Source organism: Mesoplodon mirus, assembly GCF_964341445.2.
Source record: "Mesoplodon mirus genome assembly, chromosome: 17".
In the NCBI taxonomy this organism is placed as follows: Eukaryota; Metazoa; Chordata; class Mammalia; order Artiodactyla; family Ziphiidae; genus Mesoplodon; species Mesoplodon mirus.
The window spans coordinates 15,854,900-15,882,618 of record NC_138993.1 but is presented as its reverse complement, the minus strand read 5'-3'; the positions used below and the strand labels follow the sequence as shown (position 1 = coordinate 15,882,618).

At 47.4% G+C, this 27,719-nt stretch overlaps 1 protein-coding gene across 1 annotated transcript; it reads right to left on the bottom strand.

Moving 5' to 3' along the window:
* Positions 1–27,018, bottom strand: TMEM272 (transmembrane protein 272; the record flags this gene model as incomplete). The annotated part of the gene is given in 5 exon segments (XM_082602350.1): positions 1–234; positions 238–327; positions 5,210–5,292; positions 15,160–15,219; positions 26,961–27,018. Coding segments are annotated over 5 exon segments (525 nt in total).
* Positions 27,019–27,719: the final 701 nt, after the last annotated feature.

Sequence of the window (27,719 nt, the reverse complement as noted above, 5' to 3'; positions counted from 1 at the left end):
TCACCTGGACCACACATGGACACAGCTGTTGCCCAGCACAAGTAAGCCCAGCACGAGGACCCCTACCGCAAAGAGGTACAGGGTTTTGTCACAGTAATCCTGAGGCTGCTGGAAAGGTGGAATAAAATCTGGCAGGTAAACAGAAAAGACCCAGTAATTTCCCAGAAAGAACCAGAGGAAGAGGAAGAGGAAGAGGCTGAGGAGGAGGATGTAACATTTGTGTGCGTTCTGCCTCTAGGGATATACATCGACGTCATCATCATCCATCACCATGGCCTTGGACAGAAGCCGCCTCATCCTGGTGGAGTTGTACAGTAGGAGAGACACCTGGGTCGTGGTAGGGAGCCAGGGGTTGGAGGGCAGAGCAACAAAGGAGGGGGAGGAGAGGGGACAGAGAAAGATTCATTAGGAAAAGTGCACACACTGGAGTTGGAAATGCTGCCAAGGTGCGAAATTCCATTTTGAAGAATTAGAACTGGCGAGAATGAAGGCATCCATCCTTAGCATCCTTGGTGGCACTTTAGAGATGCGTGAATTGCTTTGCACAAGGGATTCGTTGACTGCAGTTCACCTCCGCACCCAGAGTTCCCCTGGTGCTCTGGTCTGCTTCCCTAGCCTTGAGGTCAGTTCCTCGGCTCCCCCTGGCTCCAGTGACCTGCCCTGCCTCCCTGCAGGGACCACCCCCTGCATCTGGTCATCATCGGAAGTGCCCTCCTCCCCGATCCCAACTAAATGCTAGTTGTTTAAGCCGCCCAGTCTGTGGAATCTGGTTAAGGCAGCCTGAGCTGACTAATACAGACACCAAGTATTTTTAGGCATATTGTTCTATGTAAAACAACCCTACGGAATGCACACCACTTTCCTCACTTTAGAAACAAAGGAATTGAGGACCAGTTGGGTGAACGAGTTGGCCAAGGTCACGTGGGTCAAAAGTGGAAGAGCCATGGACTTCCCTGGTGGCGCAGTGGTTGAGAGTCCGCCTGCCGATGCAGGGTACACGGGTTCATGCCCCGGTCCGGGAAGATCCCACATGCCGCGGAGCAGCTGGGCCTGTGAGTCATGGCCGCTGAGCCTGCGCGTCCGGAGCCTGTGCTCCACAACGGGAGAGGCCACAGCAGTGAGAGGCCCACGTACCGCACAAAAAAAAAAAAAAAAAAAAAAAAACCTCAATGTTCCATATTCATTTGGTGACATGTCCAAGCTAGAAACCAGGGCTGCTCCCAGCTCCTCACCCGATATAACCAGTCAACAGCGACCATGCTGGGCACCCCTCCAGTAGTTCTCCCCACCTAGAACGGAAGGGCAGGGTCCAGCTACGCTTGCTTCACTGCTGCACACCCAGCCCAGCACATGTGTGGGGTGCGGCCCATTAGAAGCCCTGTGCTTGAAGTGCCCACAGTATGGGGCTGCTTCCCCCCTCCCTGCCCGGACTGTGTGCTCATGCTCTCCTGGGACCCTTCTGCTCCCCAGCCTGGGTCTTTCATAAACATCCAGACAGGTATCACCTCCTCCAGGAAGGATTCCAGTATCTCTCTTTACTGGGTTAGAAATCTTCTTTGTGCTTATCTGTATTCTCTTATTGTCTACACTGAAAAGTTACCACTTATGAAAGATAACGAAACCTAAGTGAAGCGATTAGGCCAGCATTTGGCCTGTATGATCTCATTTAACGTTTATGCTAACCTAGGGGCTGTATATTATTATCCCTGGTTTGCGGATGAGAAAACTAAGGCTCAGAGAAGTTCAGTCACTTCGCCCAGGTCCACAGTGAGTAAAAGGAGGAGATGGATGTCGGTCCACACCTCTGACCACCAACTACACCACACTATCCAGGTGCTTAAATCAAAGCTATTAAGTTGGGCTTCCCTGGTGGCGCAGTGGTTGAGAGTCTGCCTGCCGATGCAGGGAACACGGGTTCGTGTCCCGCTCCGGGAAGATCCCACATGCCGCGGAGCAGCTGGGCCCGTGAGCCATGGCTGCTGAGCCTGCGTGTCTGGAGCCTGTGCTCCGCAACGGGAGAGGCCACAACAGTGAGAGGTCACGTACCGCCAAAAAAAAAAAAAACCTATTAAGTCACAGGGTTTTTTTTCCTAAGCCAGGAAAGTGTTCCCAAATGGTCCAGTTGCCCAGGCTTTCCAGGAATAAGATTTGTAGCCTGGCTGGGAGGCAGAACATAAGAAAAAGGAAGTGAGGGCTTAAAGGGGTCCAGAGAGCCACTCACATAGAGCTGATGCATCCAGGGAGGGCTTCCTGGAAGAGGAGGTATATTCCGAGCCCCTGTGAGCAGGGAGAGGTGGGAATGGGAGTGGCATGGCAAGGATGAAGGGTGGTGGGTTTGGGAAACAGGAGAAAACCAGTTGGGAGGAGCAGGGCGGCCGAAGAGAAGGACTATGAGCTCAGGCAGGCGTGGGGTGCACAGGAGTTCAGCCATGTACCCCGTGGAAACCCAAGAGAAGCAACGTTTCCGCTTCAGTTTCCTCATCTGTAAGCTGCAGCTGACAGCACAGCTCGGGGTTCAGCTACTCAGCACCATTTCCCTTTCTAGCAGGGTCCCATTCCCTGGGGGCTGGCCCCCACTGTCACGTGCATCCGGAGGGGGAATCCCAGGGCCTGTCCTCCCTGGAGGCGCCTTCTCCACACCAAGGTCAGCCTGGCACCCAAGGTCCAGGGACCTAGCCACCTTCCCAGGACTGGTTTGTGGGCACCTGATGCCAGGAGAGAGGAACCCTTGGGGTTCATTTCACTTCACTGCTGGCCCAGACCAACTGCCTGGGTCTCACAGCCCAGGCTTCCTGGAGCCACCTGGTTCTTTCCTCTTTCACCAACCTTTGAAGTCGTGAGCTCTTTTAACAAATTACCTCTCAGGTTAGCCAGAGCTGAGTTTTTGTTCCTTATATTCAAAAAATCCTTTCTGATACAAGGACCTGCCCCAAAGGGGCATTGTGAAAACTGAATACGTTCAAAATGGGGGCCAGGCCCTTAGCACGGCACCTGGTACACAGTAAGTGCTCATGGGGTGGTAGAGATTATTACTAAGAAGTGGGGTCCTGGAAGATGAAATGGAGTGTTAGGTAGACAAATGGCCACTAAGTCAGTGGTTTTGAAACTTTCTTTCAACACGGTGCTCAGTAACAAACACACTTTACGTCACAGCCTAGTAATCGGGTAAGCATATGTCCTGGCTGGCTCAGAGAGGTGCCAGTTTATGCTGTTTTCCTGGCGTGACTATTATTAAAGCCCCCCTGTACTCTCAACAGTGTCCCAGTTGGGATGATAAATTACATGGTCAACTTACCAAACACACACGTGTGCATGTATATCACATGATACTTATCAGGCACTAATATTTCCTATTCTATTTTTTTAAAGTGATCACAACCTACTAAATTCATTTCATGATCTTCTAATGGGTCATGATTGTCAGTTCTTAGGTGACCCTGGGAAATGTCCACCCACTTCTCTTCAATACAATGCAATACGGTGGTGCCATCTGATGCATTTCAGAGATGCTGCAGTGTTCCAAGGGGGTTAAATAGAAAGCACTCGCCTCACTAGTAAACCTCTCTGTCTGGGGATTTTATAAGCCTGTTTGCTATTGCTCTCATGGTTATGGACTCACTGTGTATTGCCTCGCTGTGATGAGCACAAAAATTTAATTTGGCTTCAAACAGTTTTCGACTGCCAGGAAAAAAATCAATGCTGCTTATTAGGGCCCTGGTTTGTTCATTAAAATAAATTACCTTTGGGTTCTGGGCTGGCTTTCATAAAGGAAACGTTTGCTGTTATTAAGAGGAACAGACTCCATGGATGGTAGTATCTCTAAAGGTAAGTTCTACCTTGCTCTACCTGATCATGAGGTAGTCCAGTGAGAGAGGGCGGGGCAGAGGTAATTACTGCTGAAAACTCTGCCCTTGTTTTGAGCACCTCTATGGCACTCAATCCATCAGAGCTTTCTTCTAACACTCTGGGGCCACATATGCAGCCCTGTTGATCTAAGAGCCGTTGGGTTTCCTTGGAGCTAAACAGAGCCCCAGGTAGATCCCGTCAGGATGTTAAGAGAAAGGATCCTATATTTATACATTCCAGAACATTGCCCACCAGACCGCTGCCAAAAGAGGAGGGTATTTAACAGTGAGGTGATCTCAGACACAAAAGGCTCCAAATGCTTGCTGCAAATCAGACATGTTTCCCAAGACAGAATAGAGCTTGTGGCTACTGATTGCATATAAGAACAGCCACCTTGAAGACATTCTTTTGATGTCTCAGATCAATACCATGATCAGTGCCACTGGGCAGCCTCTTTTGAAGGCCCCAAGCACCAGAACGAAGCTGACAAAGAAATCAGACAATGGGTCCAAATGAAAGTTTATATATAGCACTCGATTCTGTTTGTGTGTGTGTTATTGCTTCATTCTTATGAAACCATTTTGGAAATACAGACACTTGTGTTTTCTAGCTTTTGATATAGAAAGCTTTGAGGTGGGCTTGGATGGCTGGGAAGGGTCACTAATAAATGGAGGTAGACCTAAGGTACTTTTGGCAGGTGTGTCATTTCTGTGGGCTTGGAATTTTGAAAATTTAACTGCAGGCTACGCAGGACCTTTGATATTCCTTTTTCCAACACTTTTCCTGTTTCAACATATGTCAATACAACCCATGAGCAGATCAGCTCCCTAGACTGATATAAGCTTGTGAGTCACAGACATCACCCCCAAACATCGGAGTTTAACGTCTGATTGATGATTGCAGCTAACAAATTCCATGCTAGTCATTTGAGAACTAGGAGCTATGGTTAAAAACAGAAATAAGAACTGCTAAAATCGAACACATTTTAACCAGATGCAAACTCTACTGCCCTATACAGGAAACTTTTTTAAAAAGAAGCACAGAGAAAGGCCACGATTATGGCTGAATTCAATGGTATAAGTAATTGGCAGTCGGTAACTTCTCTGCGTCAACTGTAATCAGACCAAAGCCACAACTTAGCACACTGAACTCGGGGCAGCAGGAGGGAAGCTCTGGGTGAAAATGCCTCATCTGGAAAAATCCAAGTCTCTGCGGCAGGTCTCAGGATCCACCTGGCCCTGTCTTTCAACAACCCTGCGCGTAGGGGAAGCTGTTCTGTTAGCAAACAATTAAAGGATGAATTCCACAGTGCCTTAAGTTAAATTTCAACAAGAACTACAAACAACTGATAAATAGACATTACCTTTAAGGTCCCGATGATCCCACCCACTAGCAAGTATAGAGGAATGAGGGGCTGTATGGGACAGTCCTCCAAAAACTTCACTCCTGCAAAGGGGACAGAACAGAAAATTGAGTGAAATGCTTTCAAGAACACAATGTCGGTTAGGAAAATGAAGTAAATGTCTACAAAAGCCAACACGTTAATGACACAAACTGAAGCTCGACCCCTGCTTAGGGAATCTGCTCAGTCTCCCGAGCCACCCAGTCTTCAGGATGCTTACTGGACAGAACAGCAGTCCATTGGACATCAGAGCTGGGACCAAAGGTCACTGCACCACTTGGGATATTAACTGGCTACAGGTATGCCTTGCTTTTATGGAAACAGTGAATGACAACCCGTGTTTCCAATCAATGATTCATTTTACCAAAGGTCACTGCACCACTTGGGATATTAACTGGCTACAGGTATGCCTTGCTTTTATGAAAACAGTGAATGACAACCCGTGTTTCCAATCAATGATTCATTTTACCAAAGGATCCCTTTAAATATCCAGGCTTTTTTTTTTTTTTTTTTGGCCACACTGTGCAGCATATGGTTAGTTCCCCAACCAGGGATTGAACCCGTGCCCTCTGCAGTGGAAACACGGAGTCTTAACCGCTGGACCACCAGGGAAGTCCCTATCCAGGCACTGTGCTTAAAACAAGATCCAATTTATGGGTCACGTTCCCAAAATGCATCCACTGTGTAATATAAGGCTCCCATTTACCCTGCTTCCAGGGCCCACAGGGCAGGGATTTGCCAGAAGAGAACACTTCCTCCGTGTGCAGAATCCTCTGCTATATTTCTTGCAGGCAACATATGATCATCATTGACCAACTCACTCACCCAACCCCAAGCTGGGACACATGTTTACTGACAAATCCTTAGTCACCGTATTGGAAAACTACCAAACCCACACCCTTTCTTTTTTTTTTTTTTTTATAAATTTATTTATTTATTTATTTATTTATTTATGCTGTGTTGGGTCTTCGTTTCTGTGCGAGGGCTTTCTCTAGTTGCGGCGAGCGGGGGCCACTCTTCATCGCGGTGTGCGGGCCTCTCACCGTCGCAGCCTCTCTTGTTGCGGAGCACAGGCTCCAGACGCGCAGGCTCAGTAGCTGTGGCGCACGGGCTTAGTTGCTCTGCGGCATGTGGGATCTTCCCAGACCAGGGCTCGAACCCGTGTCCCCTGCATTGGCAGGCGGATTCTTAACCACTGCGCCACCAGGGAAGCCCCCACACCCTTTCTTATGGTGATGTTTCTCGCCATAGCAATGCTTTCTCTCTACTTTTCTCAGGCCTTTGTCTCTTAGCCTATTTAACCAACGATGATATGATGTATTATTTAAAATATAAGAAAGCAATTCCCATTTCCCTTAGTGACCAGTCTGGCTCCAATGACCAGTCTTCAGATGGGTCCTAACACGTCTTGGCTGTGCAGAGACATTAACTGTTCAGTACGTGCCCCTCACATTTCCCGGCCCCCTTGTGGGTACCCGGGACTGTGGGACTTGTGCTAGCCAACGGGCTGAGACATTTTGGAGCCAAAGCATTTAAAAACTGACACATGATCCTTCGTTTACTTCCCCTGCTTTGACCCAGTGAAAACCATGGGTTGAGATGGTTAGTGCTCAAGATTAAAGCAGTTTAGAGTTTTACATCATCACATCACTTGGGGGAGTCTTGGGGAGCCCTGGAGAGGGTCCTGATCCACGTTGGAATTTGCATGAGCAAGAAATAAACCTCTGTAATCAACAAGGACCTACTGTATAGCACAGGGAACTCTACTCAGTATTTTGTAATAACCTATATGGAAAAAGAATATGAAAAAGAATGGATATATGTGTATGTATAACTGAATCATTTTGTTGTATACCTGAAACTAACATAACATGGTAAATCAACTATAAAATAAAAACATTACACTCAATATAAAGTAAATATTAAATTTTTAAAAAATTTAAAGAAATAAACCTTTGTAGTATTAGGCCACTGAGATTCCAGGATTGATTTGTTCCTGCAGCATAGTTAACTCACCCTGACCAATACTTTTGTCAACAGAACCCAAGAAAAGGGATTCTCACTGTAGAATTAAAATGTTCTTTTTAGGGGGACCTTCAAGATGGTGGAGGAGTAAGACATGGAGATCACCTTCCTCCCCACAAATACATCAAAAATACATCTACATGTGGAACAACTGCTACAGAACATCTACTGAACGCTGGCAGAAGACCTCAGACCTCCCAAAAGGCGAGAAACTCCCCACATACCTGGGGAGGGCAAAGCGGAGAGATTCCCGCACAGAGGATCGGTGCCGACCTGCACTCACCAGCCCGAGGGGCTTGTCTGCTCACCCGCCGGGGTGGGCGGGGGCTGGGAGCTGAGGCTCGGGCTTTGGACCTTAGATCCCAGAGGACTAGTGCGCCACAGCTAGCTGGGAGGGAGTCCGGGAAAATGTCTGGAGCTGCCAAAGAGGCAAGAGACCATTGTTTCGGGGTGCGCGAGGAGAGGGGATTCCTTCCCTGTCTGCCGACAGAAGGCAGAGCAGCACCTAACCAAGCTCCAGAGATGGGTACAAGCCACGGCTATCAGCTTGGAAACCAGAGATGGGCATGAAACGCTAATGCTGCAGGTGCAGCCACCAACAATCCTGCACAAGCACAAGTCACTATCCACACCCACTCTGGGACCCTGTGCCGCCTGCCACTGCCAGGGTCCCACGATCTAGGGACAATTTCCCCAGAAGAACACACAGTGTGCCTCAGGCTGTTGCAATGTCATGCTGGCCTCTGCTGCCGCAGGCTCACCCCGCATTACAATTTTGACTACCGTATCCCTCCCTCCCCATGGCAAGAGTGAGCAAGAGCCCCCTAATCAGCCGCTGCTTTAACCCCGTCCAGGAACAGATGCCTGAGGACGACCTACACGCAGAGGCGGGTCCAAAACAAAAGCTGAACCCCAGGAGCTGTGCGAACAAAGAAGAGAAAGGGAAATCCCTGCCAGCAGCCTCTGGAGCAGCGGATGAAATCTCCACAGTCAACTTGATGTACCCCTGCATCTGTGGAATACCTGAATAGACAATGAATCATCCCAAAATTGAGGAGGTGGACTTTGGGAGCAACTGTAGGCTTGGGGTTTGCTGTCTGCGACTGATTTGTTTCTGATTTTTATGTTTATCTTAGTATAGTTTTTAGCGCTTGTTATCATTGGTGGATTTGTTTAATGGTTTGGTTGCTCTCTTTTTAAAAAATTATTATTTTTTAATTTTTAAAATTTTAATAATTTTTTCTCTTTCTTTTTTTTCTCCCTTTTCTTCTGAGCCGTGTTGCTGACAGGGTCTCGGTACTCTGGGCTGGCTGTCAGGCCTGAGCCTCTGAGGTGGGAGAGCCGAGTTCAAGACACTGGACCACCAGAGACCTCCCAGCTCCATGTAATATCAATTGGCAAGAGCTCTCCCAGAGACCTCTGTCTCAATACTAAGACCCAGCTCCACCCAACGGCCTGCAAGCTCCAGTGCTGGACACCCTATGCCAAACAACTACCAAGACAGGAACACAATCCCACCCATTAGCAGAGAGGCTAAAAAAAAAAAACATTTAGAGAAGAGTGAACACCTATCCTTCTCAAACTCTTCCAAAATATAGCAGAGGGAGGAACACTCCCAAACTCATTCTATGAGGCCACAATCACCCTGATACCAAAACGAGACAAAAATATCACAAAAAAAGAAAACTACAGGCCAATATCATTGATGAACATAGATGCAAAAATCCTCAACAAAATACTAGCAAACAGAATCCAGCAGCACATTAAAAGGACCATATACCATGATCAAGTGGGGTTTATCCCAGAAATGCAAGAATTCTTCAATATACGCAAATCAATCAATGTGATACACCCTATTAACAAACTGAAGGAGAAAAACCATATGATAATCTCAATAGATGCAGAAAAAGCTTTTGACAAAATTCAACACCAATTTATGATAAAAACTGTCCAGAAAGCAGGCATAGAGGGAACCTACCTCAACATAATAAAGGCCATATATGACAAGCCCACAGCCAACATCGTTCTCAATGATGAAAAACTGAAACCATTTCCTCTAAGATCAGGACCAAGACAATGTTGCCCACTCTCACCACTATTATTCAACATAGTTTTGGAAGTTTTAGCCACAGCAGTCAGAGAAGAAAAAGAAATAAAAGGAATCCAAATCAGAAAAGAAGAAGTAAAACTGTCACTGTTTGCAGATGACATGACACTATACATAGAGAATCCTAAAGATGCTACCAGAAAACTACTAGAGCTAATCAATGAATCTGGTAACACTGCAGGATACAAAACTAATGCACAGAAATCTCTTGCGTTCCTATACACTAATGATGAAAAATCTGAAACACAAATTAAGGAAACACTCCCATTTACCACTGCAACAAAAAGGATAAAATACCTAGGAATAAACCTACCTAAGGAGACAAAAGACCTGTATGCAAAAAACTATAAGACACTAATGAAAGAAATTAAAGATGATACAAACAGATGGAGAGATACACCATGTTCTTGGATCAGAAGAATCAACATTTTGAAAATGACTATACTACCCAAAGCAATCTACAGATTCAATCCTCATCAAACTACCAATGGCATTTTTCACAGAACTAGAAGAAAAAAATTCACAATTTGTATGGCAACACAAAAGACCCCAAATAGCCAAAGCAATCCTGAGAACGAAAAACGGAGCTGGAGGAATCAGGCTCCCGGACTTCAGACTATACTACAAAGCTACAGTAATCAAGACAGTATGGTACTGGCACAGAAACAGAAATATTGATCAATGGAACAGAACAGAAAGCCCAGAGATAAACCCACACACATATGGTCACCTAATCTTTGATAAAGGAGGCAAGAATATACAATGGAGAAAAGACAGCCTCTTCAATAAGTGGTGCTGGGAAAACTGGGCAGCTACATGTAAAAGAATGAAATTAGAACACTCCCTAACACCATACACAAAAATAAACTCAAAATGGATTAAAGACCTAAATGTAAGGCCAGACACTATAAAACTCTTAGAGGAAAACATAGGCAGATCACTCTATTACATGAATCACAGCAAGATCCTTTTTGACCCACCTCCTAGAGAAATGGAAATAAAAACAAAAATAAACAAATGGGACCTAATGAAACTTAAAGGCTTTTGCACAGCAAAGGAGACCATAAAAAAGAAAACTCTCAGAATGGGAGAAAATATTTGCAAATAAAGCAACTGACAAAGGATTAATCTCCAAAATATACAAGCAGCTCATGCAGCTCAATAACAAAACAACAAACAACCCAATCCAAAAATGGGCAGAAGACCTAAATAGACATTTCTCCAAAGAAGATATACAGACTGCCAACAAACACATGAAAGGATGCTCAACATCACTAATCATTAGAGAAATGCAAATAAAAACTACAATGAGGTATCACCTCACACCAGTCAGAATGGCCATCATCAAAAAATCTACAAACAATAAATGCTGGAGAGGGTGTGGAGAAAAGGGAACCCTCTTTCACTGTCGGTGGGGATGTAAATTGAAACAGCCACTATGGAGAACAGTATGGAGTTTCCTTAAAAAACTAAAAATAGAACTACCATATGATGCAGCAATCCCACTACTGGGCATACACCCTGAGAAAACCATAATTCAAAAAGAGTCATGTACCACAATGCTCATTGCAGCACTATTTATAAGAGCCAGGACGTGGAAGCAACCTAAGTGTCCACTGACAGATGAATGGATAAAGAAGATGTGGCACATATGTACAATAGAGTATTACTCAGCCATAAAAAGAAACGAAATTGAGTTATTTGTAGTGAGGTGGATGGACCTAGAGTCTGTCATACAGAGTGAAGTAAGTCAGAAAGAGAAAAACAAATACTGTATGCTAACACATACATATGGAATCTAAAGAAAAAAAAAAGGTTCTGAAGAACCTAGGGGAAGGACAGGAATAAAGACGCAGACGTAGAGAATGGACTTGAGGACATAGAGAGGTGGAAGGGTAAGCTGGGACGAAGTGAGAGAGTACCACTGACATAGGTACACTACCAAATGTAAAATAGATGGCTAGTGGGAAGCAGCCGCATAGCACAGGGAGATAAGCTCGGTGCTTTGTGTCCACCTAGAGGGGTGGAATAGGGAGGGTGGGAGGGAGAGGCAAGAGGGAGGAGGTATGGGGATATATGTATACGTATAGCTGATTCACTTTGTTATACAGCAGAAACTAACACAACATTGTAAAGCAATTATACTCCAATAAAGATGTTAAAAAAAAGCACTCTGACTTTTTATCCATATTTTGGAGAAGAAAATATTTACATGTTTAATTCATAAGTTAGGCTACCTGTAAAGTACTGTGTGATATAATATCAATAAAGTACTTAAAATGGCACTTCAATGTTTTATTTAAAATCATATATCATGCACTTTTTTTTTGTTTGGCTGTGTTGGGTCTTCGTTGCGGTGCACGGGCTTCTCATTGCAGTGGCTTCTCTTGTTGTGGAGCACAGGGTCTAGGCGCATGGGCTTCAGTAGTTGTAGCACATGGGCTCAGTAGTTATGGCTTGTGGGCTCTAGAGCACAGGCTCAGTAGTTGTGGCACACGGGCTTAGTTGATCTGCGGCATGTGGGATCTTCCCGGACCAGGGCTCGAACCCGTGTCTCCTGCATTGGCAGGTATATTCTTAACCACTGCGCCACCAGGGAAGTCCTGAAACTTGGCTTTCTTACATTTGGTTGGTTCATGTGACATTCCCTATGAAATGAGTGGAAGTATGATTCTTGGATTAAACGATTTTTCCAAAATAAAAAAGCAAAACAGCCGTGGTTAAAAAAAAAAAAAATCTTCTGATTAAATGGCATTTAAAGTTTTAGCTTTGAGTTGACATTTTATTTCCCACGAAGGCTTTGGTAGTTAAACAGAGGAAGTAAAGCATTTTCCTATGACTATACCATATTCCATTGAAATGAATAAATACTTCTAGGTATAGAGAGACCTACAAATTCATGGTAAAATCAGAGTAAAATCAAATACACACATTGATCCAATCATCAGCCTACAGAGGCCTGCCTTTATAGATATCTCTGATGTTTCGCTGAAGCCATTATTAGATGGAAGTACTTTCCAAGCCTCAAGAAACCCTTTTCACTCAAAGACCTTTAAATATCAGTACTTGATGCCAAAGTTGTTGCGTAGGAAGTGCTTTTCCATTCAAAGTCCAGCTGTGAAATGAACATGAGTAATGACTTACACACCTGCTCATTGCTAATGAATAAAAACAGCTGCTGATCACAGCAGAGCCAATCAGCACACAGATGGCTTAAAAGGACCCTAATAAATGTGATAAAAGCATCTTTCTCTACTGTGCTTCGTGTACTGCCTGGGACCTCTAGATTTTCTTTCTGACTGACCTGCAGTACCACAATTACCCTCCTCAGGCTTTAGAATTCTCCCCAATACAGTTGGTAAAACTACCAGATGTAGTGATTTGCGGGGTGGGGGGGGCAATATTATGGAAGTTTAAAAATTATTTTTAAATGTTTTTACTGTGATAAAGTATATATAACAAAATTTTTGCCATTTTAGGCATGTTAAGTGTACAATTCAGTAGCACTAATTACATTCACAGACATGTGCAACCATCACCACTGTTTATTTCCAAAACTTGTTCATCACCATAAATGGACACTCTATAACAATTTAGCAGTAATTCCTTGATACTCACTTCAGGCAGCGGATGTAGCGATTTTAATATAACCACTATGGGAACTGGCCTTGTGGGGTCTTGCCTCATTCATGCAGCCATGTGAGCGAGTGAATTGTTTCAGTTAAGTTCATTATTCAGATAACTGAATCACAGGTTCCAAAAGCTTACATTTTACTCGATAAAAAAAAATCTATCTTTTAGCAATAGATTTTTGCATAGGACATTTTCTTACGGGGAACTCTTAAGCAGGGTATACCTGACACCTTATAACTCTTCTTGATAGAGCGGAGCCATATAATAAATGTTCACTTTCAAATTGCCCTATAATAATGACAGCTTCAGGGCCTGTTGAAGTGGCTGAATTGTTTGCCCTGACACTAGATCGCCCCAGACTACTTGGCTATATGAATTCTGTGCAAACTTGAGAATTTTATTTTGTTCTTTTATTTCCTATCAAGCGGTCAGCTTTCACTTGTTACAAATCTAAGAGTACTGTTTTTATATTCATTTTTGGTTTTAGCACTGTCGATTTTTTAAAAAATCGAGGTGAAATTCATGTAACACAAACTGAACCATTTTAGGTAATGATGAACCTAGCGGCAGGGCAGGAATAAAGATGAAGACATAGAGAACGGACTTGAGGACACAGAGGGGGAAGGGGAAGCTGGGATGAAGTGAGAGAGTACCACTGACATATGTACACTACCAAATGTGAAATAGATAACTAGTGGGAAGCTGCTGCATTGCACAGGGAGGTCAGCTTGGTGCTTTGTGATGACCTAGGCGGGTGGGATAGGTAGGGTGGGAGGGTGGCTCAAGAGGGAGGGGACATGGGGATTTATGTATACATATAGCTCACTTTTATTGTACAGCAGAAACTGACACAACATTGTAAAACAATTATACTCCAATAAAGATGTAAAAAAAAAAAGAATCATTTTAAAGGGAACAATTCAGTGGCATTTAACGTATTCACAATGATGTGTAACCATCACCTGTATCTAGTTCGAAAACATTTTCATCACCCAAAAGGAAACGCCATCTTCATTAAACTATTTGAATACTGGGCGCTTTTTGTTTGCAACAATTCTTATGTCCTCTTTTTTTCCTTCCTATGCCCTTTTAATTTCTGCTCCAATATGCTATGAACTCGGAGCCCAGAGCACCATGCTTGCTAGACCTCTCTGTAAACAGGCATAGCTAGATTCCATGTGCAGAGCTTGGAGGCTCCCACCAGCAGCATTCAAGGCTGTGAGTTTAATTTCACTGACATGAAAACGATTTTTGGCTACTCAAGGAGTTTCCCACCGCCTCAACCTTTCCTCATACTTCATACTTCTGGATAATTGAGATCATTTAATATATGTGACTAATGGAAATATTTACTCATTCATTCAGGAGAAGAATGTATAGAGCGCTGACCGTGACCATAGCCTGACATTCGTTTTCCATATTGATCCACATGGGAGCATAGGAACTGGGAAGGGTCCTTGGGAAAACTCTGGCCCAGGGGCTCTCAAACTGGGCAAGAGGTACCACAGTCATCTAGGGGCAGAGTTTTAGAAGCAGGTTCTGGGCTTCCCTGGTGGCGCAGTGGTTTAGAGTCCGCCTGCCGATGCAGGGCACACGGGTTCGTGCCCCGGTCCGGGAAGGTCCCACATGCCGCGGAGCGGCTGGGCCCGTGAGCCACGGCCGCTGAGCCTGCGCGTCCGGAGCCTGTGCTCCGCAACGGGAGAGGCCACAACAGTGAGAGGCCCGCGTACTGCAAAAAATAAAAAAATTAAAAAAAATAAAAGCAGATGTCTGTCCTCACTGCAGACATACTGCAGCAGTATTCTCCAGGGCAGGTCCCAGAACTCCGTCTTTTTAAAACATTCAGCAAGTAATTGTGTGTGACTCACGTGTGTCTGCAAATCATCAGCCTGGCCAGCTCTTCCTAGTGCACATTTTGCTTTTGTTTGTGTCTTTTTTTTTTTTTTTTGGCCACGCCCCAAGGCTCGCGGGATCTTAGTTCCCCGACCAGGGATTGAACCAGGGCCACCGCAGTGAACGCGCCGAGTCCTAACCAGAGGACCGCCAGGGAAGTCCCATCGCACACTTTATGTTTAAAGATGGAGTACCATCGTCCTGGCCGGACACGGCTGGCCTGGGGCATCCAGCAGCTCAGAGGCCAGCTCGCCTGGGAAGGCCATGGACAGCGGGAGAGCCAGGGAAGCGCAGAGCAGAAACAGGAAGCAGGCTGTAAGGGAAGGAGCGCGAGCCCGGTCAGAACACGGAGCCTCTCATTTCCTTTCCGCTGCAGTTTACTTACACCTTCCGTGAAATCTGCCCTTCTCTCAAGGCAGCAGACGGGGAGGAGGTCACCGCTTGCCTGGGGCTTCCGCAGGAGAGGCAGGGGGTGCACGCCAGGGCTTGCATCTCTGAGACAGCTGAATGTCTCTTCTGATCAGGCTGCCAATTCGAAGGCCCAGATTTCCTACACGACCTCTCCAAAGACTGACAGCTTCTAGAAAAGGAGTTCATAAGCTGCTGCTCTGCCAGTGCCAGGATGCCAGAAGCCACCGGCGTTCACGGAGCCAGGCGGCATCTACCCTGTGCTTCCTGGGAGCCTGTACCCACCGCAGATGGCTCTTCCCTACCGTGCATAAGGTTCACTGACAACTTGCTTTATCACTTAAGGAATCTGCTTCACAAAGTCTTTTTCCCTTCCATTTATTTATGGGTTATATATCCCATAGTATATATTAGACGGTCTCCTACAACTTCTTACTGATACACAGTGGAACAGAGCTCTGAACTGGCTTGGGGTTTTTCTTCCTATTCATGCAACCAATTCACCCTCTGGCACTGGGAAAGGACATGCAAGTTAGATAGACCTGTGTTCAAATCGCACCTCTGTCACTCATTAGCTGTGTGGCTTTGAGCGAATTAGAATTAGTTGGCCTCCTTGAAGCCTCATCATTCTCTTCTGTAACATGCGTTAGCAGATGCACACACAAGCTCAGTATACAGCAACCATTAGGATTTTAGGCATTACTTCCCCTTGTTGGTTCTTGGTTTCCTTGTCTGTTAAATGGCCGGCAGATATAGGTTTTGCTTGGTCAGCAGTTTTTTAAATTATGAATTTGAATGTCTTTTGGGTAGGACTGCACTCCTGTTCCCACGTTTAAAGTTTAGACAGCATCACACATTTATGTTTTCTGCTAGGTCCAGTGCCAGTCCTGAGAGCAGAGACAGGGTCTCTGAGGTAGACAGCATGGCAGCCTCCTGAGCATCCACTCCATCCTCTCCAGGTAATCACCCCATTTTGTCCTGGTCTCCCCACCTCCCCACCTCCCCATTCTCCTATGCAGTTTATGTGCTCTGGTACAAGCTGACTCCCCCTGGGCTTTTGAGAAGGGCAGGAGGCTTAGCCCTAAGTTACTGGCAGAGTTGCACTCACTGGATATGTTTTTGGTTGGTGGATGGGCTCTTGGCTCATTCTGGGCCAAGGATACTCAAGGGGAGATTGACTGAGAGAAAGGTAAAAAAGCTTTCTCACTCTTCTGATAGAACTTCCAAGAACAAGGCTTCTCTCCCTCCTGGACACTGGTGAGGAAGCAAGTTGCTCTGGGGGCTGCTGGCCACCATCTTGACACCAAGAAAGGAAAGCAGCCTGAGGATGAGGCTGACACGTGGAAGGCAAAGTGGAGAGGCAAAAAGTAACTAGGACCTCAGTGGCATCCGTCAACCACTGAATCACACCACTCATGAAGCTGAACTACTCCTGGACTTTCCATTGACATGAACCAATAAATCCCTTTATTATCTGTGCCACTTTGAGTTGGGTTTTCTATTACTTACACTGAACCCACTTTATTTTTATTTTTTTTAATTAATTTTTATTTTATTTTTGGCTGCATTGGGTCTTCGTTGCTGCATGTGGGCTTTTCTCTGGTTGTGGCAAGTGGCGGCTACTCTTCCCTGTGGTTTACGGGCTTCTCATTGCAGTGGTTTCTCTGGTTGGGAGCACGGGCTCTAGAGTGCAGGCTCAGTAGTTGTGGTGCACAGGCTTAGTTGCTCCACAGCATGTGGGATCTTCCCGGACCAGAGCTCGAACCTGTGTCTCCTGCACTGGCAGGCGGATTCTTAACCACTGCGCCACCAGGGAAGCCCCTATTTTTATTTATTGTATTTATTTATTTATTTTAATTATTATTTTTTTTTGCAGTACACGGGCCTCTCACTGTTGTGGCCTCTCCCATTGCGGAGCACAGGCTCCGGATGCGCAGGCTCAGCGGCCATGGCTCACGGGCCCAGCCGCTCTGCGGCATGTGGGATCTTCCCGGACCGGAGCACGAACCCACGTACCCTGCATCGGCAGGCGGACTCTCAACCACCGTGCCACCAGGGAAGCCCTATTTTTATTTTTTAAATTTATTTTTGGCTGCATTGGGTCTTCGTTGCTGCACGTGGGCTTTCTCTAGTTGTGGCGAGCGGGGGCTACTCTTCACTGCAGCGCGCAGGCTTCTCATTGCCGTGGCTTCTCTTGCTGCGGAGCACGGGCCCTAGAGCACACGAGGGCTTCAGTGGCTGTGGCACGTGGGCTCAGTAGTTGTGGCTCGCGGGCTCTGGAGCACAGGCTCAGTAGTGGTAGCACACGGGCTCAGCAGTTGTGGCGCACGGGCTTAGCTGCTCTGCGGCATGCGGGATCTTCCCGGACCAGGGATAGAACCCATGTCCCCTGCATTGGCAGGAGGCTTCTTAACCACTGCACCACCAGGGAAGTCCTAAACCCACTTTAATTAATTTAATCTACTAGGTCCATTCCAGTTTCAGATTGTCAAACATCTCAGATCTATTTGTGAGTCTCAGTCATCTCTGGAGGCTGCAAGTGTCTGCAGCTAGGACCCTCACAGCCACACCGCTAAATCCAAGCTCTGACACGAATTCTCCAAGCAGAGATGGACACGGCAGGGGTCGTCCCTCTCCTTCAAGAAGCCCCTTAAGTTGTCCTTCATGCCCATCTTGACCTTTACTTCCAGGCAATGCCAAAAAAAGGGCAGGCATGCAGACCGATTTGCCCCAATTTCCACTCCTCCCCTCAAACCACCCTCCTCTGAATTAGCTATAATATTTACTGATCACCAGAGCCGACTTCCTGGGCACACAACCTGGGCAGTCACATGGGGGCCTGTGCTGAGGAGGACCTTGCACTTGGTTTACTGCTCTTCTGTTGTGGTCTTGAATTTCTCAGTGAATTTTTCTTTGAATTTGTACTTTGTAAGTGAAGTCTGATGGGACAATGGAGCACAGGTGTGAGCAGATACATGGGGTGAGTGTGGCTGCCTCTCCTGGCTGTGTTCTCCAGTTCTGCTGGGCCCACGGGTGTGGACATTCATTAAGACTCAAAATGAATACAAAGTAAGTGTGTTATGTCTTCAACTGAGTGAGCAGGGGCACCGACAACCCCGAGAGGCCACCTTTTTCATTTGAACCAGAACTTGCTTCAAATGCAGACAGAAGGCAGTGGTGTTCTAAGTAACGCAAATGACCAAGAAGCCCTATCACATCCTTTCTTATACAGGAGGATTCCCTGAATCAGCCAACCACTCATCCCAAAGTGCTGACACAGAAGAAAGGGAAAGATAGGGCAACCCCTAGATCTGTTTCTGTCCAGCCCTCCCTTACTCATCAGCAAGCAGAAGGTAAAGGGTGTTGGTAGGAAGCACGTGCACCAGCAATGAGATTAAAAGAGCTGCATTCGTGTTGTGTATTATTGCCACTGTTGTGGCAAAAACCAAATACACATGTATGGAAGAGCTATGAAACACAAATCGTGTGAGTTTGGTGATTCTACATCTGGGTTAAATGCTCTAACAGTTGCATTTAAAACTGTCATTATAGGGAATTCCCTGGCGGTCCAGTGGTTAGGACTTGGTGCTCTCGCTCCTGGGGCCCCGGGTTCAATCCCTGGTCCGGGAGCTAAGATCACACAAGCTCCATGGCTGACACCCCAGCAAAAAAATGTCATTATATAACATTAAGGTGAGTGGTAAAATTTATGCTAATAATTTTAGACTGTTAATTAACAATTTTTCTTTTTTCTTTACTTAAAATGTCATTAAAAGGCAAACGAAAAATACTATGACAGATCAAAAGAGACTGCGGAAGAAAGGAAAAAGCTTTCTCTTTCAGTACCTTGAACAGGGCTTTTTTCCTGCTTTTTGAACAAGGTTTTCTGCCTTTTCATTCTGCAACTGGTCCTGGCAGGTTCCGCAGCGGGGTGATCTGTTGATCACAGGGAACACAGCACTGCCGGCAATGTGGCTGATTAAAGGGAGAGTGTCAATTAATATAGCCACATCTGTTTTAATTCCCAGTTTACAATGGGGGTCGAGGAAAAAATTTCCTGCTGATATGTGATAGAAAAGCAGGAAGCTGAGAAATCCCACCTCTATTTCTGGGCTTGAGCTTGTTATCACAATGATAAAGTGATCGGCATCCTGGAAAACCCTTCACTGCTCTGGGAGCTTGTGACAGATGGTGCCACCTGGCCACATGTGTAATCCAGGCGTTCAGTGACACAGAGGCCCCTGTCATGCAAGCTTCCTACCTTGGAGCAAGGCTGAGAGAGACGGCTGGGGCCAGAACATTCCTAAGGACCACCCAGAGGAGAGTAGGACCACTCGCCACCTAGAGCCGATGGCCTGGGCTCACGTCCCACTCCATGCCCTACGTTGTGGAGGGCTGGGCTCTTCACCCCTGAGGTTTCAGTGTCCTCATTTAAAACGTGAGCATAATCATAGGGCTTTCCTAAGAGACTTGTTAAAATGATCAAACGTCATAAGCCACATAAGGCACTAAACACGAGGTCTGCTCCACGATAAACACTGTGTAAATGTCGGCCCTTATTATCATCATCATTATTCTCCCTTCGTGATGGAAGGAGCGTGGCTTCCCTTTTATCTCAGACACGACCTCCCCCAGCCCTTCCCCGGGTTCAAATAGAGAACTGAAGAAACAACAAGCGAGGGAGACCCGGTGGGTCCCACGGACTTCGAATGAGCCGTGATGGGATGGCTCCAAACCTGACATCACTCCCTGAGCCCATGTGCAGCCCAGGCTTCATTAGTACCAGACTCTCTGCGTCACCACCGTCAAGGTCTCAGGCTCACTTCTGCTCTCACCCTGGCAGATGTAATTCTGAGATTCCCTTGGGCTACTCTGGACCTAAGAAGTCAGAATCTCTGCCAACACGACCTAGGAATCTGTTGTTTCCAAGCAACTCCACCAGTGACTGTGAAGTAGGTGGTCCACGCACCATCCTTTTTATAAGCAGTGCTGGAGATTCTAAGCCAGGCCCTCCTTAGCGTCTGTTTGCTCAGCGAAGTGTGAGGTGTCGGGGCCACGCGGGGCTGTGGGATTTCACTGGGAGGAAAGTAACCAGCATTACTCACACGGGGACCTCTTTACCACTCAATCCTTATGAGGACCCCTCAAGCCACAGCCAGGGACTGGAGCCCTTGCTCCCCACCCCCCATATCCCCCTGCATCCCAGGAGAGCTGGTACGCAGTCCGGATGAGGACAGCCCTCTGGGACAGCGGCTGTTTCCTGCTGACCTTGCTCAGGCCAGGACGGGGGTTTGATAGCAGTGACCACCTCTAATAAATACCTCGCTGCCTTCGAGCTTACTAAGCACTGATTCCAATGCGGCTCAGAGGGCCACATCCTGGTTTCTGATGAAATGAGTTTCTATCAAGTCCATTTAAAAGAACCGAGTGAAACTGCCAAGTCAACCAAGAGTCCCAAAGGAGAAAATAATTCAGAATTAGAGCAACGGTGGGAGAAGGATATTAGGATCGAGAGGCTGGAGCTGACCCATTCTTTATGCCAAGAACACAGATGAACTGACTCCTGACAATGAAGGCTGTGAAAAAAGACCCCCCGAAAGGATGGCCTCCCGGGGCGGTGTCGGGATGAACCAGCTCAGGGCTCCCGCTCACATCCTGCAGTGGGTTTAACGCTGCTGCTCTCACCGTCACTTGTTAAAGACATAGTAGCATCCAGCTATCAGTCCCAGTACATGACCAGAAGTATCCAAAGCATTTTGTTTTTGTGGTCCGCGGGCCTCTCACTGCTGCGTCCTCTCCTTTGCGGAGCACAAGCTCCGGACGCGCAGGCTCAGCGGCCGTGGCTCACGGGCCCAGCCGCTCCGCGGCATGTGGGATCTTCCCGGACCGGGGCACGAACCTGTGTCCCCTGCAATGGCAGGCGGACTCTCAACCACTGCGCCACCAGGGAAGCCCCAAAGCATTTTTAAAGGGAGCAATCTTGGTAGGAGAAGTGGGTGGCTTCTCGCTTAGTCTACTCTCCAGGATCTCCAGCACCTGGTTCTTTTGAATAGCAAGTGTAACCCCTGCTCTCTTGCTTAAATAGTTTAATGGGGAAACTGAGACCAGGACCCAGCAGTTTTTCTCTGCAACACCACCTTTTGGGGGCTCCACTCAGCGACCAAATACCCAGGAGGCAATTGGCAAAGGGTCCAGGAGGATAAACTCAAAGTCAAGTCCTCTTTCCAAACTGCCCTCTCCATTTCCCCGCGTCTATAACGGCACCAAAACCTCAATCATCTGTGCCACTTCTGCCCTCTCCTGGTACATCCAGTGATTTTGTCTCTGCCTCACGTTTTGCATCCTTCCCTCTTCTCCATCCCTGTATCGGCACCCGCATCACCCTCTCACCTGGCCTGTTCCTCAGCCCCCCACTAACTCGGCAACACAGACCTCACAACCCCATAAGGGAGATGAGATGTGCACCCAGGGGCCAATACAGATCAGTGTGTGAGAGGGGCCACGAGAGGTGCATGAAGCGGTAAGGAAGCCCAGGAGAGGGAGGAGTCCGAAGGAAATCAAACCTCCACCTTCCAGGAGGAGGTGACCCTGGCACTGGGTGTTGATGAATGGGTAGGGTTTTGACCAGCGGAGTGGCTTTTCAGTCAAAGGGAAAATCCTAAAGGAAAACATTCAAGGAAGAAAAGATCAGGGTGGGTTTGGGGGAGTGACAAATCCTCCCATTTAAGCTGAGCACAGGTCATCCATAACAGATAAGGGGGAAATAAGACTGGAACAAGGTATTGAGAATAGAGGGCATTTCCAATCTACATCAGGGCATTTGGATTTTATTAGGAAGATCAAGGGAGTTGTCGGATTTGGAGCTGGGAAGTGACATAATCAAAGTCAAATCACTGGAAGCAATGAGGCCAATGGAATGGAGATGACGGCTGAGAGACCAGTGAGAAGACTGATCCATCGCTGATCCTGGAGGGTGATCACGAGGTGTAGGGGGGTCAGGCTCTCGAGTACCAGTTAGATGCGGTAATAAAGGAAAGAAAGGAGTAGAAAATGCCTCAAGTGCTGAGCTTGGGAGACAATAATGGTGGTGGCGTTGACAGAAATGGGAGAAATGGGAGAAATGGGAAGAGGAGGAGCTTTGGGGAAAGGACGTGTTTGGTTCAGAATTCACTGCATTGAACATGCTGGGAGAACCTACTGGAATCTGGGAGCCCAGAGCTCCAGGATTTTCTCAAACCACCTCCATTGCCCACGTGACTTGCCAAAGGCTTAAGACTCTCCACCATCCATGTAATAGGATGATATAGTAACAAGAATCATGCTGACAGGTGCTAGAATCTTTTTTTCTGATCCCTGACAAGAGATGCCAAATTTTGCATCTTGGAGCCCAATGAGGGCAATTCCCTGGGATTGTCCCAAGGGAGAGGGATGGAGGAAAGTGCCCAAAGGGGAGGACCAAGGTGGGGGTGGTATGCACGGGCGGGGAGACCTCGTAGGCTGATGAGGAGTGAAGTCCTTGGATGGCTCTGCGGGTGGTGGTCCTCTTCCTCACAGCATCCAGAGGGAACTGCTACAAGGAGCACCTAGGGAGGGGCCACCAGGCTCCCCGGCTTGGAAAGACCCCAACATCCCAAGCTTGGCGCAGGTGCTGGCCCCATGGTGGGGACAGAGCCCACTGCTATGCGGGCTGTGCAGGAAAGAGGGGGCGGGGTGAGGCTAAGGGATGAGTGAAGGTGGAAAGCCCTCTTGCCTGGAGGAAGGGATGCCCTTTCCTTGGAAGACAACTTCCTAAGCTGTGTGTCCTTGAGGCTACCGCTACCAGGAGGGAACCTTTTAGAAGCTGCACAAAGAGTCTGTACAGGCCTCTGATGGCTCTGCCCGGAGAGCAGGAGCCTCCCCTGCCCCAACCCGCCAAAGAGGTGAACATGATCCCCCTGCCCCACATTCTGAGTTCTGTGACCGCAATGCCCATGACTGATTTTTTTTGCTGGCAAGCAGGAACGTGAAGTCAGTTTAATTTTACCTACAAAAGGAGAAGTTTTCAAGTTGTAAAAGCACATTAAAAAATCGGGGTGGGGCTTCCCTGGTGGCGCAGTGGTTGAGAGTCCGCCTGCCGATGCAGGGGACACGGGTTCGTGCCCCGATCCCGGAGGATCCCACATGCCGCGGAGCGGCTGGGCCCGCGAGCCATGGCCACGGAGCCTGTGTGTCCGGAGCCTGTGCTCCGCAACGGGAGAGGCCACAGCAGTGAGAGGCCCGCGTACAGCAAAAAAAAAAAAAAAAAAAAAAAAAAAATCGGGGTGGGGGTGGTCTTCCCTGGTGGCGCAGTGCTTAAGAATCCGCCTGCCAATGCAGGGGACACGGGTTCAAGCCCTGGTCCGGGAAGATCCCACATGCCGCAGAGCAACGAAGCCTGTGTGCCACAACTACTGAGCCTGCGAGCCACAACTACTGAAGCCCACACGCCTAGAGCCCGTGCTCCCCAACAAGAGAAGCCACTGCAATAAGAAGCCCGTGCACAGCAACGAAGAGTAGCCCCTGCTCGCTGCAACTAGAGAAAGCCTGAGCGCAGCAACGAAGACCCAACGCAGCCAAACATAAATAAATAAATAAATAAAATTAATGAATTAATTTTTAAAAATCAAATAAAATAATGCACTATTTCTCACAGCCAGAATCGCAGCATAAACTGCCTCTCGACATTCAGCAGGTGGACTTCCATGAGCCTCTGTCCACCTCCCTGGGGGCTGAAACACCCAGGGTCACAGGCCTCTGGTCCAGTCTCAGGGTGGAAGGCCCCTCCCCCAGTGTTCCCCTGTGCCTGCCTTCACTGAGCTGCCATCTCCAAGTGGTGCTAAGAGGGCTTCCCAGGACGCCCCGATAGATGCCCTGACCTGGGCTCAGTGTACCAGTCGCATTTAATTGCGTCATCCCGTGATGGCCAGAGGCCGGCGGCACACACTGCACGTGCATTCATCAAGGTTTCGTTGCTTCCCAGTTATTAAATCGACCCTCCAGGCCAGCCTCAGGGTGCAGGGAGGCAGCCGTGCTACAGCAGAATGAACTTGGTGGGAAGAACGTGTGAGACGGGGAGGCTGACGGTCAGGGCTGGGCCGCGGCCCAGGAGAGCTTTCCAGGCGGCTGGGTGGGGCCTGAGGCCGTGACAGAGACTTCCCTGCTCCCTCCATGGACAGACACATGGAGGGGTCATTGCTTCGGGCCTCAAGCCCCTCCCCTCCACCACTGAGCTAACTTCACATGTGGATAGGGACCAGCTGCCAATCCACCTAAAGGGAATAGCTGAAGATTGTTCTTAAAATAGAACTTTGCTTTCTCATTACATAAGTATGTAGTGCTTTACAGGAAATGTAGAAAACCATATAGAAGAAAATTTTGAAGTCATTCGAAAGGAAGACACTGTGGTGTAGATGCATCAAGGGCAGCATTGTAAGAAATTCAGGATAAGACCAGGGAAGCTTTTTTCCAGTCTAAATTCTAAAAGAATTGTTAATTGTGAAAATTCTCGAACATTCAGATACCTACCACTCGGTTTCTCTTGTCCATATGCTTCCTGTATTAAGTTTTTAAACTTTTTAGTTGGAAATAATCCCAGTGTGTATTTCCTAAGGATAGGGACATTCTCTTACAACCTTAGTAAAGTTGGCAAACTTCCTTACATTCACACTGAGAGAATACTTTAATCTACTATCCATATTCCAATTGGGGTGGATCCAATCTAAGGTCGGGTATTTCCTTTTGTTGTTGAATCTCCTTGGTCCTCTTGAACCTAGAACATTTCCATAGACTCCATTTGTTTTCTATCATGTTGACATTTTTGAAGAATATGGTTGTTATGGACTGAATGTTTGTGTCCTCTCTAAATTCATGATAAAACCTTAGCCAAATGTGGTGGTATTTTAGGAGGTAGGACATTTGCGAGGTAATCAGGATTAGGTGAGGGTGGAGGCCCCACGAATGGGATGAGTGCCCCTTTCAGAGACAAGAAAGACCCTGCTTCCTCTCTGCTCTCCGTCATGTGAAGATACAGGGAGAGTCAGCAGTCTGCAACTTGGAAGATGCTCTCATCAGAACCCAGCTTTGCTGGCACCCTGACCTTGGACTTCTAGCTTCTAGAACTGTGAGGGATAAACCTTTGCTGTTTATAAGCCACCCAGTCTATGGCAAATTGTTACAGCAGCCCAAAAGAACTAAGACAACAGTCTTCACTTTCGGTTTGCCCCTGTTCCCTTGTGTTTGGTTTAGGGATGTGCCTTCTCAGCCAGATTTCTGCACAGGTGATGGCCACCTGTCCCTCACTGGTGATGTTAATTCTGAACCCGTCAGAGTTTTTCCCAATTTTTCCACTGCATAATTACTATCTTTTTTCTCCCTTCCAACCAATAATGCAGTTTGGAAGGCCCAGGGGAAAAAGTGAACCTGGTGTTTTTGTCTGGCTGCATTTTCCAGGGTGAGAAGGGAAAGAAGAGGAGATGACACAGAGGTGAACAGGGGTCCACCCACAAAGGGTCTTTCAAGTGATGTGAAGCTCACTTTCCCTTCTGCAGGAATGGGTCCAGGACCATTGCCCCCACTCTGGCCCCCATATAGTAGGTATGCTCCAGAGGTGCAGGGGGCTGTGTGACCTAGAGCCATTGCAGGGAGTAAAACGTCAGGCTGTGTCTGAGGAGGATGAGATGGGGGTTGGGTACATCAGCTAGAGGAGGAGCTTGTATTGGGAGCTGGTGGTTCATTCATTCACCCATCTAGTCATTAGGTGGACAGTTACTACACTCCTACCATGTGCTGGGCACTATCGGACGTGCTGGGGATGCAGCAGTGAACGAGCTGTCCTGAGAGGAGAGGGAGGTGCGGAGCTGGTGATCATACATGGCTATCAGCGTGTCAATACCATAGTTCACCAGGCACCCATCCACCATCCCCTTGTCTCCTGACCCTATAGCTTAGTCCACTCTACCCTCTGCCTGCTGTTTCCAAATATTACTGCTCTAAGATAAGTTGCTTAAGACTTCCCACGAGATTCCCTTTATTCACACATCATCTGTATAAAAGACAGACCACATGGCTCAGTAGGAGGTAAATGCTTTCACCCCAAGGAGCCCCAAGGTCTGGGATTTGTTTTAAGGATATTCCAAATGTTATGATATAGCCTGGGCCTTCTGTAATGTGGCCCAACCCCTCTGGACACAAGGGCCCCAACAGGAGATGGTGGGGAAAGTCCAATTTGGCAAGAAGACAGGGTAGGATGGGGGTGCAGGAAGCCACCCCAATCCAAATCCACTCACATCTCCCTGCACGTCCCCCGGCTCCGCTGCCATTAATTACATGCTGGTTGTATCAGTGACTCCATTCACTCAAACATTTTCCAAACACAGATTATGTTGAAAATACATCCTGTGCACTGAGAAAAGCTAAAGGTTCCTAAATAAGGAGTAGAAGGAGGGGCATCAACAGAGGTCAGGACACTATCCCCTCCCAGCTCTACCCTGGGGCCACCCTGAGCCAAGCACAGGTCACCCACAGGGTTCGCTTTGGGCTCTAACAAGTCATGTGATTTCAGACTTGTTAAAGCCCACAGTGAAGCCCAAATCCTTCAAAACTAGGACATTTCTCAGAGCTGTGACTCACCACTTCTGGCAGTTTTAGAAATGCACCGATGACACGCCTTCTCCACACCTCCTGGCATTGTTCTTGCTTGCTGACAAAGTTCTGGGAATCAAACACAATTTATCCATAATTTATTAGAAAAGCTGTGGCAGGACTGACATGGCACCAATGAACCACCTCTGTGCGTGTCACCTGTGCCTGCAGGTGGCCTCAATCAGCCTGGATTCCGGGTGCCGGCTTTGACACCCGTCGGCCTGCAGGTGTGGCCTTGGTAGCCATGATCAGACTGAAACACCCTTCATTTCACACATGAGGGAACCACGCTCAGAGAGGTTAAGAAGCTTGCCCACTGAGGCACAGCTGGGAAGACACAGGGCCTGGAGGGCAAGGTAATAATAGGTACCATTTATTGAGCAATTGCTAAGTGCCAGGTGTTAGGTTAGCACTTCACATACATCTTCTTGTATTTAAACCTCACAACAATCCTGGGAAGTACTATTAACTCAGCTTTACAGATGGAGTCTTGGAGACTCAGAGAGGTTAAGATTCGCTCTAAAGCCAGAGCTAACAGCTGGCAGAGCCCAGGTTTGACTCAGATATATCGACAGAGCTGAAGCCCTTCTCACTTCCACACACACATGTAGCTCTCTCGACTATAACACCATTCTCCAAGGTCCACGGAAAAAGGGTAAGCATGGATTTGACCACAGCAGCCTGGACTGAGACCCAGGAGGCCTGGAGACCCACCGCGGCTTCACTGTGGACTTGCTATGGTCTGAG